Consider the following 20,151-nt stretch of genomic DNA (forward strand, 5'->3'; position numbering starts at 1 on the left):
CACAAAACAAAAAGCCAAAAAAGTTGGCTTGCCTGTCGTCTGATGAGGTTTATGTGTGGGAGTGGAACGCTAGTGAAAGTTGTGTCTTCAAACAAACAAAAACCCTGAAACTTCCAAATAATGTCACAATCATCAGAGAGAGAATCCAGGAGCAGGCCATTAATTTCCCCAACTTCCCTCAGTTTTGCCGTTTTTCTTTTTTCTTTTTTTAAAAAATTAAATTCAGGTAGCACCAATGCGTTGGTTTCATTGAATTAGCAATGGCCTTGAGAAGGTGTTTCAGCCCCCCCCGCCAAAAAAAAGCTTTTCTGTGATGACAAACCCATGCATGTTTAGGGATGCATGTGGTGCTCAGGCCTTGGGCTGTCATTCACCTGCGTAAGTACCGGCTGCTTCCTGCCCCGTCTGGCTGCCGAGGCTGTATTTATGGCAAAGGTTACTGTCACTATCAAAAGAAACACAGGCTGGCTGTCTCTGCGCTTCTCAGGAGCACAGGAATGTAAACTGGACATCTGTCTGAGCAAACAGGCAAGCCAACATGTGTCTTCTCTCAGAGGGTGATCTCCCCCTGCTGCTCTCAACCCCTGGCAAACGGTGTTCTTCCGGACGGGCTTCGGGAAAGCAGAAGGCAAAGCTCTCCACTTCACAATGGCTGCTAAGCCAGCACAGAAAACACAGCTTTTAAATGGTGCGCATCGTTTGTGAAATATGCTTCCTCTGTGTGTGTGTGTGTGGTGCATGGCTGTCTGTGCACATGGGTATATAGTACACTCACCTGTTTGTACACATGTGGAGGCTATCGATCAACACCAGGTGTCTCGCTTTATCACCCACCGTCTTCATTTTTGAAACAGAGTCTCTCCTTGACCGCGCAGTGTATCATGGCAGCTAGAGTCCCAGGATGTGTGGGCCACCACCCTTCCTCCCGTCACAGTGCTGCGGTTACAGCCTAGGTACAGGAACCAGCTTTTGCGTGAGCTCTGTGGCTCCAAACACAGATCCTCACATACCAGCAGCGAGCACTTTCCCCTCTGAGCTGTCTCCCCAGGCCCTGAAATGGATCCTTCTATGTAGTGGTAATTTATTAATAGTTATATAATATGTAACCCAGCTATTGTGATGCCAGTTTCAGAACAGATGTGATTTATGGTGTATTAAACACTAATCTTATTTAATCCCCGTAACAGGCATGCGTGATAGGTATTATTTCAGTTTACAGAGGAAGCCTGAAGCCTTTAGCAGGTAGGCTGCCTGCAAGGAGGGAGGCAGGGAGTCCAGACTGCTGCAGAGCCTGCTTGCCTCTGGGCTCTCCTGACTAGAGTACTAAAACTTTCTATGTTGATTAGGGAGTTGATCTTTCCTAGGGGTGATCAGTTATTTTAAATATCATCATATCTTTAGAGTAAGAAAACATGGTAAATGCAACCTGAGGTTTTTTATCCCCACCCCAGTGTAAGGAAGAAGTAATTAATTGTAGGTTGGCCAGAGGAAGTCTGCCTCCACTGTTTCCATGCCATTTTCAGAGGCCGATGTAAAGAACCTAGCTGTTAGCGGAGGAGCACTAAAGGTTTTGAATACTAAGGTGTAAATAAATGTGGATATGAAAAAAAAATCCCAGCTCTTATCTACTATAGAAACTCCAGTATCTGGGCAGGACCTACATGGTAAGGTTTAAAAGTGATTACTGAAAATAAACCAGGACCTTTTGTTACTGAATTAGAAACATACTTTAAGCTATTGGAAATTCTGTGGAGCAAGTGACGACCCTTTTGCCCTTTGCTTTGCTGTGGTAAACACCATGGGCAAAAGCGACTTGTGAGGGGGAAGGGGTTTTATTTCGGGTTGTAATTCTGGTTCACCATCCATCCCTGAGGAAGGTCAGGACAGAAACTCCGGGAACTGAAGCAAAAGCCATGGAGGAGTGATGCTCACTGGCTCACCCTCCGACCCATGTTCAGCTGTCTGTCTTAGCAGACACTGCATGCAGCTTCACCAGCCTAGACATGGTGCCGCCCACAGTCATCAGTGAAGACACTCTCTTTGCAGACATGGTCACAGGCCAGTCTGATCTGGGCAGTTCCTCAACTGAAGTTCCCTCTTGACACGTGAGTCTAGGTCGTGCTAAAGCAACAAAAGCACAGTATTATATAGTAGAAGACAAAACACAAGAAGTCAGGAGAGGAAGATGCTGGCTTTGTTCTTCATCAAGAAGCCCCGTGACTTTGAACAGGTCACATGAGCTCTCTTGACTTGTTTCTTCAGGCAAATGAAGCCTCTGGCGCCTTTGAATTCCCAAATTCTGAGTTTAGGAGCCAGACTTATATCCTTGCTAATGAGCTGGGTTCCCTTTTTCCACGTCTCTTAAGACATTACAAGGAACCGGCTGAAAAGGTGTTTCCTTTGTGTGAGCTCCTTCATCCACCCTGTCCTCTTTCCTGCTTTTCTCCTTGACCATTGGAAGACACATTCAAGGATCATGTCAAAGCGAACAAGAGGAATATAATTAGTCAACAACTCAGTTTTCCATGAAAACAATGGTCTCACCTCCATGGGGCCACTCCTTGCACTGTTTTATTGTTCAACAACAGTTAATTATTTATTCGAATATAGCAAGATGGCCTCAAACTCTTAGCCAAAGATGACTTTAAATTTCTCTGCCTCCTAAGCGCTGGCTTTACAGGCATGCACCACCGTGGGTTAAGCAGTGCTGGGGGATAGGGTTTTAGAAGTGCTAGGTAACTATTTGTGTCTTGAATAGCCTTATATAATCTAGAAATAGATCAAGAATACAGAATAAGATGGGCGGGTCTCATTGGTACCTGTACTATGGGTCAGATCTCTCCAGATGTTCATACAAGCCCTTGAAACGGTGCTACAAGTTTCCAGCACAAGAGGAAATAGAAGCCTCTGGCTTTCCCATGCTGAAACAGCGGAATTAAGGACTAATAAAGACACACCCACTGAGTAGACTGTGGATTGCAACTCTTCAAAGGTCAGATCCGACAGACATAGGACCAGAGATACTTTCCCTAGAGCCAGCCAACCACTTTCGTGGCCTGGAAGCATTTTGCCATTAACCAGATATTACAAGAGGAAGCAATGAAAAGCGGCAGTTTGAGGGACCCTGACAATACCCCCAAGCAGCCCCAAATCTGTGTGTGAAAAACCTGGATTTGGGTGCCTGATAGGATGCTAAGGGCAATTATTTTGAAAAATAGAATTGAAAATATAAAGAAAGGTAAGTCTATCTTTAAAAGAACAGTACAGTTTCTGATCTCTTCATTTAGCGATTCGGTGGATAAAATCTTGGGCTACTTTTCCGCATATGTGACAAAATGATAAGGAATTCCCCTTAAAATTGAGCACGTCTCAAAAACTCTTCTTCATAAATTTTTCTGAGATTTTCGGAGAAGTTTAAAGTAATTAATTCTTTAATATCAACATATATGCTCCTGTGACTATGTTTATTTTCTAGCTGAAAAAAAAGGGAGAAGTAGCTCCAATTATTTGTGTGATGAAAATGAGGACACATTCAATATAAATTTAACAATCATTTCGTCATATAGCACTCACTGAACAGCTCTCTGTACCAGGAATTTTGATAGGACCCAGAGCATAGAGAAGTCAACCAAACAGATGTGAATTTTTCCCTCTGAAGATAATAATCTAACTGCAGATCTTACATTAAACAAACAGCAAGTAATCTGACTGTTAAGATACTGACTGTGAACTCGAGTCGTGTTCGTGTTTCAGTTAACTTAAAAAAGAACTACGGTTTCCTGTAAAGTGTTAGGGTTTTGACTGGAGACATTTTGATGTCTTCCGAAAGAATTTTAATAAAAAAGAAAAAAAACCAGAAAGTCTACCCAGGCATACTAAATTACTTCTGAATGAATTTATGTCAGATATGAAAAATAACAAAGGCCCCTCCCCCCAAGCATCAGTGCAAGTTTTTTTAGCAATACCTTTAAGCAACGGCAGTTTTTAGGAGAATTAATGGCCGTTCTAGTTTAATGGTGGCTGGCTTCATGTTTGGCCCTCAATTACATGCTGAACTTCAACTGTTATTACTTAATTGATGTGGTTATATTTCATGCCAGCTTTTCACAATGACCTTCCTTTAAAAAAGCAAAGGTGATCTGACCCAGTAGCATGGGCCACCAGTTGCGCCTGACATGGCTACCTTCATCCTCCTTCACTGAGTGCGCGGCTGAAGTGAGGCCTCTCTGCTTTGCTGCCACTAGCCTAGTTCCCATCAGCCTTGTCTAAGACACAAGGACCGCTGAGGAGAAAGCCAAGTGAGGGAAAAGGAAAGAGAAACATAGCTGTTGCCTGTTAAAACGCCAAATAAGCCCCACTAAGCACAGGAAGTAGATCTGGTTTAGGAAATACTTTGGGGACATAAGTACGGTCAAGTTATGCTCCTGTAAAAAAATAAATTATATGTATCTTTTCTGTACAAGTGACTCCAAATGTTTAGTTGGTGTGGGTAAGTAAAAAAGACAGCCTTTGTCCTTACACAAGAAGCACACGCTACACTCACCTTATCAATGATTTGGCTTTTATATAAAGTAGGCATGGCACCAAGATTGAACCCTGCTACACTGACTGAAACAAATCAAGCACCAAGTGAGCACTTCCTGCCCCCACATATTGTAGAGAAGTTCTAAAAGGCTCTTTGGAATTACTTTGATCAAGCTTTGAAATCATTTTAGTGGAGGACTATTGTATGAAATCTGTAATTTATAGTGCTTGACCTCAGCGGTCCTTTGTCTCACGGCCATATTCCAAACAATAGCAGGAAAGCACAAAACACAAGGGGGACGCAGGCCCTTCTGGTTATTATTTCATTCCTAATCCCATCTTCCTCATTTAACCTTTAGGATCAGGCACGCTCTTCACCAAACGGCCTCAGATTGGGTTTCCTAGTGACAGGAGGGTCAGGAAGATGATTAGCCTGGCTCAACGGTGTCACGCATGACCCTTCCTTGACCTAAGAGCGCTTCAGGTTGAGATAGGCAGCTTGTGCCCATGCCCCAGTGCTGACATGGCGGGCACACGCCCATTGTTTGCCTGGTAAATTTCCCCTGACTTTGTTCCTTAACCCTAGTCAAGAATGTGCCCAGGGGGAGAGCATCTCCTCCCATTCTTGTCACCGAATAGTTATTCTGTGAAGCAGTCTCCTCTCAGAGACATGGGCCATGGCAAGCTGCCCCACAATAATGGGGCAAAGTGACTCACCGAGCCAGACAGAAATTTTACTATTTTAATTCACAACTATGATCAGCTGAACACAATCATGCGGGCTCAAACACACTGTAAAATCTTCCATGTCTTGGCTTCTTTGGAGATTTATTTTAGTTTTTTGAGACAGAGGCTCACACTATAGCCCTGGCTGGCTTGGAAATTGTTATCAACCAGGTCTTGGTTTTGGACTCATAGATTATCTGCCTGCCCATCTACCAAATGCAGGGACTACTGACATTTGTCGCCATGTCCAGCTTCGTTGGCTCCTTTTGCCAAGCATTCACTTAAGGCATCAATCTCATAGGAAATACGCAACTTTATTCTAAGTAGGGTCCTCCGGGTGCTGGTATGCACCTGGTGTGGTGGCCTGTGACGTGCGTGAGTGTCACTTTTACTTGGATTGATCAGGTCAGTTGCCACTTCTCAGGGGTTTCGAGGAGATTTATCTTGCTTCAGGGATCATTGTCTACAAAGAACAAAGAGGCGAGTGGGAAGGCATATCCACGTGGATGGAAACTCAGAAGGGTAATGAAAGCGAAGACGACCAGGAAGGAAGAACACACAGCCTGCTGCAAATTTCATCTAACCAGAGCTCTGGGCCTGAAGCAGGTCCAAACCCACAAACATCAGCGATCTTGGTTCTGATGCAGAAAGCAAACAGTGGGTGTGGCTCCCCAGGGAGAGTCAAGGCAACTGTTCACTTTGGTGCTGTGTGTCAATTAGTGGAGCCAGCCAGGGGACTATTTAGGTTACCTCATCAGGGCTCTAAGCAGTCTCCTCCCTGGTGGATCTCATGAGTTAATGGGATCCCCAAAGACAAATCATTCATTATTATCTTTTTCAGAGCGGCAGCAAGCCTTGCAGGTGACAAGCAGGTACACACTCCTACTTAAAACGATTACTTTTCCTAGAGGTGGGCTTCAGAACCCCGAACCTGCTGTACCTGTAAGTTTCCACACATATGCTGAAGGTGAAAGAAAGAGTCTCAATTGCTTGTGATTTTAGGAAGGGCAAGAGAAGGATAAAGGGGAGGAGTCTACGCAGGCACCTTTGAATGTCAGGCGCATTGGCTTTGTTCTGTGTCGACCCCTCTCCACTCTTCAAAGGGGTCTGATGTGTTTGTGGGTGCAGTTGTGTAAGTCTCTGTGGCAGAGGGAGCACCACTCAGAGCTATGTTTTACTCATATTCCTGTATCCTGGCTTGGCACGGTTCATCAGCACAGTGTACAAAATGGTTCACAAAAATATTAAAGATTTTGCTTTAACATTAATGTTCTCATGATGTCAGCCATAAAAGTAAGCTATCCATCACCGCTGTCCCGGGACTGATGTTTGGATTGCCTACATTAAAAAAAAAAATAAACAAGCAAACACATGTAAATGCTGTACGGCTAAGCATTTTAAAAGATTTTTAAAATTTTATGTGTATGAGCATTTTGCCAGTAAGTACCATGTGCATGACTGCTACCCATGGAGGCCATTGGATCTCCTGGAACTGGATTACAAGTAGCTGTGAGCTGCCATGTTGGTGCTCGGATTTGATCCGGGTTCTCTGCAAAAGCAGCAAATGCTCTTAACTGCTGAACATTTCTCCAGTCCCCAGATAAGTGTTTTTAAGATGAAAGAAGTGACCAAGAGGTTTGAAGCTTCTCACCTGGGAGCGACATTCTTTCTTTTCCATGTGTCTCTAATTCAAACACAGCAGGCACAAGGATCACACTAGTTTCAGAGTAACTCCATAACCTTACCACAGAATGTAATTTACTGTTGGTTGCTTTCTTGCTTTGCGGGGCCCAACTGGGAAGCTCCACTTATAAATACAAGGCAGTGTCTCTGTTGGGGCTACCAGAACGTTTTCATAATGTCAGGGTTCCATGCAGAAGAATCAACACAAAAATGCAAGCACCTTTGGAGCTTTTAAATTTTATTTGTGTACGCTCATCATAAATTAGGCTAATGTTAAAACAAGCAAATCTTTGACAAGGGTCTAGCAGGATATTCAATATCTGTGCAGATACATGTAATTTACTGTAACCCATACCCCCAACTCACCCCCACCCCTCGCCCAAGACATACAAAACCAGTGGCTTAGGGCATGCCGTCAACCCAGATTTTAACATCTTTCTTTAAAGCGTGTGTAGAAAGGCAACATAGTCGTGGTCTCAAATCATCCGATTCATACACAGAACCCGCCTGATGCTTCCTTACCGCTCACCCTTCTCGCCTGTGATTTACGGCAATCTCCCAGGAGAGCTTAACATCCTATCTTGGACCTGCCACACTTGTGGCCCTCGGCAGGAAGGCGACGGGCCAAGTTTTTCACCGAGCAGGCACAAAAGGAACCCATCAATGTGTATGGCTTAAGGTGTTTCCAAAAGTCTTGGTTTTGCTTCTAAAATATCTATTCAACATTCGAAAAGCCACATTTCCCAGCACTGAGGCAAAGATGTTTCACTAAATAAATTTGGGGGAGGGGTGAATACAGATTAGTTTTTAATTTTCCAAAAGATAGGTTTAGAATTATTTTATTGATGTTTTGCTTCTGACTGAAGTCTGGTCTGCAGTATATAAAAGTGAATAAATTAAAGTGAATAAATACAAAATCTCTTTTATTTTGATTATTTAAAAACCGCTCTAGGATTTTTTTCTGGTACACTTAATTCATTCAAAGCTGATTATTTATAATGTCTAAATTATTTGAGTGTTACACAATTATTTGGTATAAAATGCAGACACAAGGCAGTATGCACAAATATGCTTTTAAAAAAATATCTCATAAAAATAGTGGCCAACATTGTACAGGCCAGCAGTCCTGTTCAAAGGGTCGCCATCGACAGGGAGGCTTAGCTTTAGTACTTGGCCTCACCAAGTCAAAGGAGCACGGTTTGCATACACAATGCAACTCATCCTCTCAGGCGACGTCAGTGAAATGTTTGGGGTCCGAATAAGCTTTATGAACAGAGGACGGTCTCATCAAGGGGGACTTCTGCAGCTTGGCTTGAGGCCACACAAGTCAGGAGGCCATAAGTTTCCATAGAAGTCCCTGTCCAGCTCTGCTGAGCCCCACATGAGAAGGCACACTTTCTAACAGACTTCCTGTCTCCAGATTTCCTAGGTTTGTGCTAGGTAATATTCCCTGATGTTCGTGCAATACCTACTCTCAGAGTGGCCACGCAGAGAAAGGCAGGCGAGGTGGTAGGAGGTTTAGAAGGAAAAGAAATGACTGGATGACAGGGAGGAGAACTGGAAAACCCCACCCTTCATTCTCCACACCTCTCCTGCTCAGTGTACAAGGAGAACGCATCAGGAAGGAAGCAGGATTATGACTATCTATAAACTAAGCGTGTGTCAGAGACGGAGATGCTGATAGTGAGCGGGTTATGTCCGGAGTTCTCGGCTCTTCCCATCAGTCAGGGCTGAAGGAAAGCAGAACCTTTTGATATGTTTGTCTATAGAGGTAGGGCTGAGACTGCAGCAGCCAGGGTTCAGCTCAAGTTCAGGGCAGATGTTGCCAGAAGTTTATACTGCAGGAAAGCAGCATTGCTTCCGGCTTCTCTTCCAGGATCCTCGGGGTCAAGCGGTGCTGTGGCCTAAGGTGACAATGTCTGTGGGGAAGCAGGCTTTGAGCAGGATGCCCCTTTCCCGGTTGCAGTCCAGTTCCTGGATGAATCCATACCAGTAGATGACCAAGCCAGGTCCAAACCTGCAAAAACACCAGAAAATGTCACGCACATCCACAAAACAGACATCTTAAAGGTACAAAGGAACGGCAGTCGAGTCTAACTCTACCAGCTTGCTTCGGTAGCTATCGCGATGATGGCAGCAGCTGAGTACAAACTGAACTGTTCACTTAATGCAGCTGTTGCTCCCCTGACGGACCTGTTTGCTTTCCAGCAGTCCAGCTGATCTCAATTCACCTATAACATCTTTCTATGAAGGGCCGGGGTATGAGCTGACAACCGCTCTTTAGCCGGGGAAGGGTACAACTAAAGAAGGATCAGGGATAAGCTGGGCACACCTGGCTCAGGGAGGTCAGTCTATTTCAAAGATTAAACTTGCTTACTTTAAACAAAGGAAGGGAAAAACATTTGAACAACTGGGCATGGTGGTACATATTCCGTTATCATAGCACTGAGGAGGTGGAGGCAGGAGGATTATCAGCTTGAAGCCAATCTGAGCTGTAGAGCAGGACACTGTCTCAGAATCATTTAAAAAATAACTTAACGATGGGACGGATTAAGGTTCTCTCTGGCTATTATGTTTAATTCAAGTACTAGTGTGGCCAGAAGTATGTCCTGTTGCTCATTACTAACTTAAAAAAAAAACCCTGCATGTCAAATTAGGACACCTCAAGGAGACCGCTACCCAACACTCCATCTCTGCATCGCAACCTCTGCATGGAGATGGTGTGCATTCTGAGTGGAAGCTCCCACAGAAACACAGGATAGTCACAGAGATTCATGACCAAGTATGGACAGAGAGTCAAAGATTTCAAAGTCCAAGAAGCGAATGTTGTACCCCCTGAGATATCTTCGGTTCTGTCAGCAGCCACTGATCCCTGCCAGGAAGTGGCCCTACAGGCAACTTCACCCACCAGGAAGTTGAGACCTTTAGGCTGGGTTCATAAAGATGTAATCACTATCAATCATTGGCACAGAGAGACGGTTTGCACGTCAGTTTTGCGCTTTCTCTATCAAGAGTACTTAATTAGAGGGCGGGACTACTCTTGGTGTCATGTTGCAGGAATTGTACAGTGAAATCATAAATTATGAACGCTGAGTTGGTGAAAGGGTGTGTAAAAACAGAGCCGCTTTCTGTATTCTAATATTACAGTGGGCTGAACCATGTTAGGCCAAACGCATTTTCCTTCCAGGATTTATTATCTGCCGTGGTGTCCTTGCCAAAACTAACAGTCCAGGATGGGCTGAGAGACACTGCCATACACAGGACCAAGTTCAGTTGGATGTCATGGGCTGGCTTATTTGGGGATTGACATCAGTGGGTTAGCCCAGTTGTATCCAAGACTAATTTAGCCTTTCTGAGTCTCCTCTGAGGAGGAGCAGTCTTTTGAAGTGGGTCCTGTGAATTTAGGGCAGGTAGGGGTGCTCTCTCATTCCTCAGCTTGCCAACTTTGAGTTAGAAGGATTAGGTTCCCTGTGCACTGGATGTGAGCGCCAAGACTTGAATACCCAAGCTCATACCTGGACAAGAGCTGGCTTCCACTTAACAAACTGTTTCTTAGCAACTAGCAACCTTAATCACAAACACAAACACACACACACACACACTCAGAGTCCATAATGGAAACATAAGCCATTTGGTAGCTTTACTTCATAAACTGTTCTGAGATTTGTGCCAAGTGATATTAGAGTTATCAAGGCAAATCTGGTAAGCCAAAAGACAGGCATCCCTGAGGACCTCTCAGCACGCCCTAAACCACCCCATTGTAATACACCCACACCAAGGCCTTCCTGCATCTGATAGCAAGCTCCACACACTTCTCTGCTTTATCAGGTGACCACTCTGGAGACCACAGTGTTCTTCAGAAAGGCATGAATATTTTTACTAAAGGAGCAAAAGTATGATCCAACCAGTCATGGAGAAGAACAAAAGAATATATGGGAACCGTAAAAAACAAGCCCCATATTTTAAAGATTTAATAAAACAAAAAACACACACCACCAGCAGCGAGCACGCAACAGCAGCCCGCGCTTTCCCTGAACAGTTAAATCACAAGCCAAAAGACTTGGAGCATGAGAGCTCTTTATGAATACGGCACTTTCTTGACAGAGAGGCCAGGCTGGGGAACAACTCGATGCTCAAGGAAACAGCTTGCTTCACTTGAGGCAACAACTGATGTCTGGCAACCCACAAAGGTTTCGGCAGGGTTGTGACCTAAACACCTCAAGGAGCAGTTCATGGCTAGGATTCCCGGAAGAGAGCAGCCTGGAACTGGGGTAGTATTTTTTTTTTTTTTGGCAGGACTTTACCATCTATCTGTCTTCAAGGCTCCTGTGGGAGTTAGGAAACACCAGGGCTTCCATGAGCTCAAAAGCTGATGGTTTTGTCCGATTAAGTAAAAATGAGCACACACGAGTTCTTCTTGTTTGCACTGACTGCTGGACAGGCTTCATAAGTGACAATGATAATACGGATTTCAGAACGTGACAAAGCTGGAACTGTCATGACAGAATCGCATCTGGCTTTGCCTCCGCGTGCTTCCCTGAGCCGTCTCCAGCAGCTCGAGGTCTAGGGATTATTAGATTTTGGCAAGACAGCCCTTGGGCAGAGTAACCTTTAGGAAGGAGCTGACCACATCGGGCCAGCCAAAGCTACTGTGTGAGACCTTGTTTTAGACAAAAAAAAACCACAGCAGAACCTGGACCTGAGGATGTTCTACCATGGGTGCTGAGCCTCTGCTGCTCGGAGGCCCTTGTTGCCTTTCCAGGGCTAATCATGATTTCACAGTCGCTATTCTCAGGGCCTTCTAGGATTCCCTAATGCAGCTTATATTCCCTTGAGAAGCAGACACTAGGATGAGAGTCACTACTGAACAAGTAAATCTGTTTACAAAAAAATCCCACCGAACTGGTAAATGTAACAAATACCGCTTGAGAAAGATGGGTAAGTCAAGAGCCACCAGAGACCTTGAGGACACAAAAATGGGACTTATTACTAAATAATGTCAGCTTCACAAGGGTGTTATTGTTTTTTTTTCTGGTTTCTGGCTACATTAGAGTACCTACAAACATTAAATGGGAAACTCGGTGCTTTTTGTGGGTTTGGTACCTAAGTCTCCTAGGGCTCGTTCTCTACTTCATCATTTGATTCTTTTGTCTGGGACCCTGGTGAGTACAAAGACCATATATTCTCTCCATCAACACCCTCAGCCTCATAAGACAGTGCCTAGCTGATGGCAGATACCCGCTGGGCCAAGATGGAGGATATGGTCAGCAACAGAGGCCCCAGACAGTTTAGGACTGGCTGCTGCATCAGCGGGGGTCTAGAAAAAGCAGTGTTGGTGGACTCAACATGACATCATTGGGAATGACCCAGAATGAGCATAGATACAGCAATGTCTCTTCCAGGTTGAACTACCTAGTCACATGATTCCACAGTGGGAAATTCCACAGCTGATCTTGTGGTATGGGTTGTGGTAAAAGCAGAAGCGCTACAAATATGTTTTAAAATTACCAGTTGGACAGTGGTGGCGCACGCATTTAACCTCAGCACTTGGGAGGCAGAGGCAGACAGACCTCTGAGTTCGAGGCCAGCCTGGTCTAAAGATCGAGCTCCAGGACAGCCAGGACAACATAGAGAAAACCATGTCTCAAAAAACAACAAACAAACAAAAAATAAAATAAAAATACCTTCAGGCTATCCGTAGAAAGTATATATAAAATACATAGAAAACATAAATAAACTTTGTCTTTAGACTTGTATCTCATCCCAAAAGATACCTCAATATACATAAGCAAATGTTCAAAATACCTAAAGAACCCAAATCTGGAACACTTGTGATTCCAAGTACTTAGTACATGGATGCTTACACTGTATTAATGCTTTCATAACATTTCCAGGTGCCATATATACTCATAAACATTTTTAACTTATGAACTCATTTAGTTCTTGTGCTAACACCGGGATCTAGACTCAAGTTTACTCCTTGTTCTACAAATGAAGACAAAAAGACAAAAGGTCATTTAGTAGTAGTTACCTAAGAGCTCATGGCTAAGAAGTGGAAAAAGACCAGAACCGGGGCCCAGGCTGTCTGTGACTGTACAAGCAGCAAGCGTAGGGTCCACTGACTAAATACAATGAGAGAGGAGCAGAACTGAACTAGGAAAGGGGAAGTGCCTTGGTGCCAACTAGACTCTACCAAGAATGCTGTGGACAGGTTTGGGGCCATATTTATAGAGAGCATCTGCCAGTTCCCACCTGGGACTGACTCAGAGGAGAATCCTACAGTGTCTGAGGAAGCTGCCAGGGCCACAGCACATGTATGACCTAGACATGAACACATTATACCAACATGCTCGTAGCACACCAATTCAAGAGGCCTCTTGGGGAGTTGATTCCTGTCTTGCCCTTTCTCTCTCTCCATCTCATGTAGCTCAGGCTGACCTTGAACTTGCTATATACCTGAAAACGACCCCCATCTCTTGATGCTTGTGCATCCATCAACCAAGTGCTGAGATTATAGTGTGAGCCACCATTCTGAACTCTAGGCCATGCACTGAAGGGCAGAATTAGGGAAGTTTTAAGATAGCTAAGTTTCAGATTCTGATTTAACACCCCTGCAATGGAAACATCTGAAAACACAGGCGAGCTGCCTTACAGAACAGTGTGAACGGAGCTAATGTTCAAGACTCAGCTCTCACTGATGAAGATGCTCAAAGGGCTGTAGCTGTAGCTTAGTCGGCAAAGTCCCGGCCTGGCAGACACAAGGCCCTGAGTTTGATTCGCTGTACCATATACACAAGGTGTATTGGCACATGCCTATAACCCTGGTACTTAAGAGGTGAAGGCAGGATGATCAGGTGAAAGCTACGTGAGATCCTGTCTCAAAAAAGTAAATGAGCCAATATATACAAATTATGAATTTTTACACAAATCTTCACAGGTACCCCTCTTTTGAGAAACTAACTGATCTAGTTTCAGACCCAGGGGGCTCAGTCACTGCCACTCAGATATAATAATGTCCTCAGACTGCCATGGTCTCCACTCTTCTCTGTGACTCCAAGGTGCCAAGGCTCACTTGTGTCATGGAGTTTCTAGAAAGACTAGTTTCTTCACACTCTTTGCTGAGTGTGCAGCAGCACCGCTGAGTCCTCAAAATTGTTGCGTATCAAGACGGAAGAAAACTCTGTGTGAGGTGTTCTTGTGCCGCCCATTGCTTCTTTTCAGTCACCCGCTGGGCTCGTGTGGCTGTGGGAGCGCTTGGCCCCTATTCTAGGCTGCAATCTGGACATTCTCAACCCTGGACCACAGACCCTTGAGGGGCTGTGAAAAGGCGGCAGGAGAACGGTATACCCAGAGCACTGTGCTCAGTTGGGGGAATCTATCACATGCTGTCTTAAAAACGTTGCTAACAGAAGTTGCAGTAGCTTTCAGTCACTCTGTTTCTTCAGAAACAGTAGACAGGACTGAAAAGCACAGCTGTTAGCCTACAGAGGGCGAAACTGTTTTTGTTTGTTTTGAAGAAGATCCGCATACTTGTTCTAACTGCTTCCACTTCCTTCTGTGGCTGGCTGTGTCTTGCACAGGTGAACAGCACCCAGAGAGGAAGCTCTATGATACGGGTAACACTCAGTCACACTGAAGACGTGTTAAAATTCTTAGCACTGTTGTAGCTAACCTGTCCCTGCACATATGGCTTGTCTTCACAGTCAGAGTGAACCGAAAGGAAAGCCATTTAGCAACTGCATCAGGCCCCATCCAGGACTCCCTCTACCGACAGCAGGCTCACCAGTGTCGGGGGCAGGGAGAAGGGAGGCTCTGGCCATGGAGCTGGAGCAGAGGAGACAGGCTATCATGGGCACATGTCCCTAATGTCCCCAGTGCACTCTGCCTGTTGAAGCTCAGGCCTTTGCGTGGTCACCGTCTACACTAGTCATTTTTCTGCTGTTGTGACCAAACCTCATGACCAAAGTGGTTTACAGAAGGAAGGGTCCTTCGGGCTTATGGTTCCTGATGGGGAAGGGGTCATCATAGCAGAAGCAAGGCAGAAAGCAGTAGGCATGGCTGCTGGAACAGGATGCTGAGAGTTCACACCTTCAAACACTGGCATGAAGCAGAGAGAGGGAACTCAAAGAGTCTAAAGCTCTTGTGAGCCTATCCTTGGTAGCATCTCCCAGCGAGGCTGAAAGATCTCCCCAAACAGTGCCACCAACTGGGACCAGGCATTCAAATACGTAAGCCTATGGGGAATGTTCTCATTTGAACCCCTACAGCACACTGCAAAGACAGGATGGATCGAAGGATTTGTTTTAACAGTAAGGACAGAGATAGGATGTCACATCTGTGATTAAGTTGCACAGGCTGGGGTCTCTGTTTTGCTGAAGCTCTCTCTGGTGCCTCTTTTGCTTGTATGTTGACACCAACTGCTACGTGGGAGATGCACACACAATGAGGAACTGAGCATGGTCTCAGTCACTCAGGAGGTGGAAAAAATGAAAGGCCCCGTCTATCTTTACACAAGGCTCACACTGCACCGCTACAAACTGGGAAAGACCGAAACAGGCCTGCTGAGAACCTGGTGGTGTGATGTCTGGAGCCAAGCTGTACTTCTAGTCCTACTTCTGAGAGACCATGAGAGATGTGTGTTATTTTCAGCCGCAGTCTTAGAGACAACAATTTGCTATGCGGCAAAAGACAGCTAACACAAATATTCACTGTAGATTGGAGGCTAAGCATCCACCAACTTCCACTCTCCACATATGCAGCATGGAGGGTCCTGGTGGTACAGACTGGCTTTTCCAGTCACAGCTGAACCTTGAATTCATACAGAAGGAGATTATCAGTAAGTACCAACTATACACATCCAAGGCAAGCCCGTTACTGAGCAACTCTGTGTCTTCTGCCATCAGAGCTTCTTGGCTGTGCACCAGCCCCATCCTTGCTGTGTGTCTGAGACGCTGCTGTTACCCAGGGAAGGGTTCCTCCACGTTTCTTCCTGTTCTGTAGTTTTGCTGTTACATTCAGTCATGGAGTTGCTAAAGCTGCAAATGTGTTGGTGGTGAAAGGTGCGACCCTCAGTCGGCTAAAGTCAATGGCTGCTGACGACGGGGGCGACATAAAAAGCGGCAGCAGTGACAGCTCATGGCTGCTCCATTTTGGGGCAGACTTTGTCTCTCTCAGCAGATGCTGGGGACAGTCTAGGAAAAACAGATGCTGGGGACATTTTGTTCAGTTTTAAAAAGGCAGTGAAAGCTGCAAAGTATTTTTAAAGACTGTCACCAAGAACATATTAAAAACGGTCCTTCAGTGAGTAAATTCTTAGTTTTCCAGAAAAGCCGAGCTATCCTCAGCTGGTCCCGGGTGGCTGCAGACAGCGAACGTGCCAAAGAATATGGGATAAACCTATCAAGTGTGCTGTTCAGCTGAAGGTTTTCTATAACTACTTGGGAAATTCACTCCACCAGAAAACTTGGTCCCTAATTTAGTAGGACACGCTTCCTCTTTCTCATCTATGGGACGAAAGGGTATCCCTGTTGTTACTACTCTCCACTATTCTGGAACGCAGTACTCTTCAGATGGCTTCTAATAACTTGAAGGGAATGGGAAGGCCTACCAGTTCTCTATGTATGCACTTATGAGGCAGTGCTTTTAGAGAGGGTTGGGAAAAAAGATAGAAGAAGAACTTAAAGATCTCTGATCATTAGATGCAGTGTCATTTGGTCAAATTAGGTCAGTTAGTTTCCAAGTGGGCTTTTGAAGTTAGTTGTAGTGATATTTCATTTGTATTTTAATAAATAAAGCTTGCCTGAAGTTCAGAGAGTAAAACAACTGCCCTGGTCAGCCTTACAATCAAGGCAGTGGTGACAAACACCTTTAATCCACACCCGTTTGCTATAGAAACTGGGTGGTAGTGGTGCATGCCTTTAATCTAGAGAAGAATATAAAACGGGGAGACAGCTCTCAGTCTCAGTCTCATTCTGAGATTCCTGAAGGCAGGATCGCCATTTCAAAATGAGGTAGATATAAGAGCCAGTGGTTGGCTATTTCGCTTCTGCAGGATGAACCCCAATTTTTGTCTCTGGGTTCTTGTTAATCATGCTACAGTTAGTTTAATATTTTTATTTCTAAAACTTTATTTTGGACAGAAGTTTGACCAACTGTGTGATTTCTAAAGAGTCTACTTAAATATTTACATACCTATACCAATTTCAATAACCCTAAACAAAAGGCATTTAGTATTTGCTCAATGCTTATTTTGCAACAGGTGGTATTTCAAGCCTTTCTATATGTTCAAACCAACTGAACCTCACTGCAGATCTACAATGGGCTGTGCAATCACTGTGGTGCTTTGAATGAGAAATGTTCCTTACAGTCTTGGGCATCTGAATACCGGGTCCTGGTGAATGGCTCTGTTTGGGTGTCTAGGCAGTGATGACTTGCTGGAAGAATTACTTCACCAGGGGCAGGATTTGAGTTTAAAAAGATTACCTAACTTCTAGGATCCTAGCTTGTTTTGTGGTTGTCACTGAGGATGCCAACTCTCAACCGTTCCAGCTGCCATGTCTGCCTGTTGCTGTGCCACTCCGTGCTGATGGCGCTGGGCCAAGGTGCTTTATCACAGCGATAACACAGTAACTAACACGATTGTATTTATCTTACAGATGAAGAAACATGGACATTAAAAGGTCCAGGCTTAAACCTAAGCCGGCTGACGCTACAGGTTGCTCTGGCAATGAGTACACTATACTGTCTCTCATTACGTCTTGTGTTTATACAAGAAGTTACAACAGTGATTCAACTTTGAAAAATATTTACAACACCTGGAAAAGACAGAAAAGCAGAGGCGACTCATTAAGAGTCAGCACAGGGCCTCGGAGCCATCTGTCTGGGACTCTTCAGCAGTTTTTACATTAAAGAGTTTGCCTAGCTACTCACTCAGACTTGAATCACTTTGTTAAGAAATTATACAGAAGGAGCAACCTGTAAGTCAGGTGAAAAAAAAAAAACAAAATAGTTACATTTGAAGAAGTGTGTTTAAAGCCCCTGATGATCAGGAGGAGGTAAGCTGGGGAGAGCCACTGTGTCCAGTTCAGAGGAGAGAAATGCTTCCCTGGCAAAGAAGCTCAGCAATGCAGAACCTAGCCTGTGGGGATCAACAGAATAGAGGGCTGCGGGAAGTTTCACCAGGCTGAGTGAAACAGAAGCCCAAGGAAGCCTGAGAGGTGGAGTTTGCTTATTTGCCCCTTCCAGAGAAGGTCCAGGCTCGTGGAAAGGGTTAGTACTGTGAATTCTAAAGTCCCATTTCTGTCTGTCTCTGTTTGTCTGTCTATCTACCTATCCCTCCATCCATCCATTTGCTCTTGTATCTAGCATAGAGATGTAGCTTATGTTTGTGTCATTAAATTGCTGTATCTATCTTCTCAGTTCAATGATAAAAAGACACATATATATGTACACACGCATGCATACACACATGCCTGTGTGTGTGTGAGAGAGAGAGACAGAGACAGACAAACAGAGAGAGAGAGAGAGAGAGAGAGAGAGAGAGAGAGAGAGAGAAGAGAGACTGTGTATTTAAAAACTGGAGCTTCAAGTAAGCTTCAGTTGAAGGATGGCAAACAGTGGTATGGCTGGTTGACTTTAGTTAAGTTTCTTTCCATGAGAATCTTCGTCAAATAACAATAACAATCTAGTTGTATTGATTAAAATCTTTGTTCCCAGCCCAAATCTTCTATTTTAATTCATAGCCAAACAGAAAATTCCTTCTGAAAAAGTGGAACAAACCCAAATGAAAGTTAGGAACAGTGGAGCATCAGGGAGTCATCCATATGCACATACATGCTTTGGTTCTCATCCCGAGAGACTTGTGAGGGCCACGCTATCTTCGGAGATGTGTGCACACATGTGCTTGTGGGACACGGCCTATTTCACAGTCCAAGGATCCGCATGTGGTTCTTATGAAGACTTTGTTTTCAAACACATAGTTCAGGATGAAGGAGAAATAGAAAACATCTTGTAATTGTTTTAAAATAAACTCTTACGCCGTTTATTTAGTTTTTAATCTGCCTGTTGTAGATTGGCTGTGCAATTGTTAATCACTGTTGTATGTATCTCCAGACAGAGTTGTAAATATCTTTTCAGTCCAAGTGAAACATGCCTGCGAGTGTTTATGCGGAAAGTATGTGTCCTTAGGCCTGCGTGTAAATATGTGCACAGTGATAACAGATTAGCCATCGTGTACTATAACATCGTAAGGTTCTGACACTACGGTCAATTTAATGCACAATGCAAATATCCCTTCTCACAGTATCTAGGAATGAAATAAAAATACAATAACTTGGTTCATTTACTTTTTTTTTTTTTTTTTTGCTTAGCAGGTTCATGTTTGCAAACTGAAACAACCGAAGAAGGAGAATTCTACCCTTGAATTGTTCTCACTCAGTTCATAGATCTTGGTTATTAAAAACATGATTCAAGCAAAGCCTAATAGTGTACACCAGCAGTCCCAGCACTGGGGAGGTAGGAGGAGAAACAGGGGTTCAAAACCAGTCTTGGCTATATAATAAGTTCAAGGGACAGCTTGGAGTCTATAAGACCCTGGCACAAAACAAAACAAAACAAAATCAGAAACAACAACAAAAGAAAAAACCCTTAAATCAAAAATAAATCAAACCTAAACTCCCACCCCCACAAAAAGGGGCAAAACAACAGTCTCATCTTTTCTAAGCAGCTTATTTTCTATAAAATTTAAAAATAGAAAAGTAGGGGGTTAGAGAGATGGCTCAGTGGTTAAGAGCAGTGGCTGTTCTTCCAGAGGACCTGGGTTCAATTCCCAGCACCTACACTGACACTCATAATTGTCTGTAACTCCAGTTCCATGGGATTCAACACCTTAACACAGACACATATGCAGGAAAACATAAAAATACATGAAATAAAAATAAATTATTAAAAAATGAGAAAGTAAATCATATGCTGATTCGCTCCAGGCTTTCATGCCACATATAAAATTAACAAAGAGTTCTCTATATTGAAGACAAGGTAAGTCCATATACAAAAACAACTCAAATGACATAAAATCTCCTCCATGTTTACATAACTGGACATTGCCAAGTCCACAGCAAATTACCTGGAAAATGGTTATTTTCTTTCTTTGTACTATGCTGAGCATTCTTTCTTTCTTTCTTTCTTTCTTTCTTTCTTTCTTTCTTTCTTTCTTTCTTT

The 20,151-nt window shown here is 44.1% G+C and overlaps 1 protein-coding gene across 2 annotated transcripts in view; it reads right to left on the reverse strand.

Moving 5' to 3' along the window:
• Positions 1–20,151, reverse strand: part of C14H15orf41 (chromosome 14 C15orf41 homolog) — a 305,328-nt gene that overhangs the window by 80,348 nt on the left and 204,829 nt on the right. Inside the window, exon 11 of one of the 2 annotated variants that reach the window (XM_005364207.3) lies at positions 7,163–8,950. The exons of the other annotated variant lie outside the window; for it this stretch is intronic. Within the exon in view, the coding sequence (XP_005364264.1) occupies positions 8,821–8,950 (130 nt within the window). The 3' untranslated portion in view covers positions 7,163–8,820. Of the gene's footprint in view, positions 1–7,162; positions 8,951–20,151 lie in introns of those variants that run through there. 2 annotated transcript variants of the gene reach the window in all.

Source organism: Microtus ochrogaster, assembly GCF_000317375.1.
Source record: "Microtus ochrogaster isolate Prairie Vole_2 chromosome 14 unlocalized genomic scaffold, MicOch1.0 chr14_random_1, whole genome shotgun sequence".
Taxonomy (NCBI): domain Eukaryota; kingdom Metazoa; phylum Chordata; class Mammalia; order Rodentia; family Cricetidae; genus Microtus; species Microtus ochrogaster.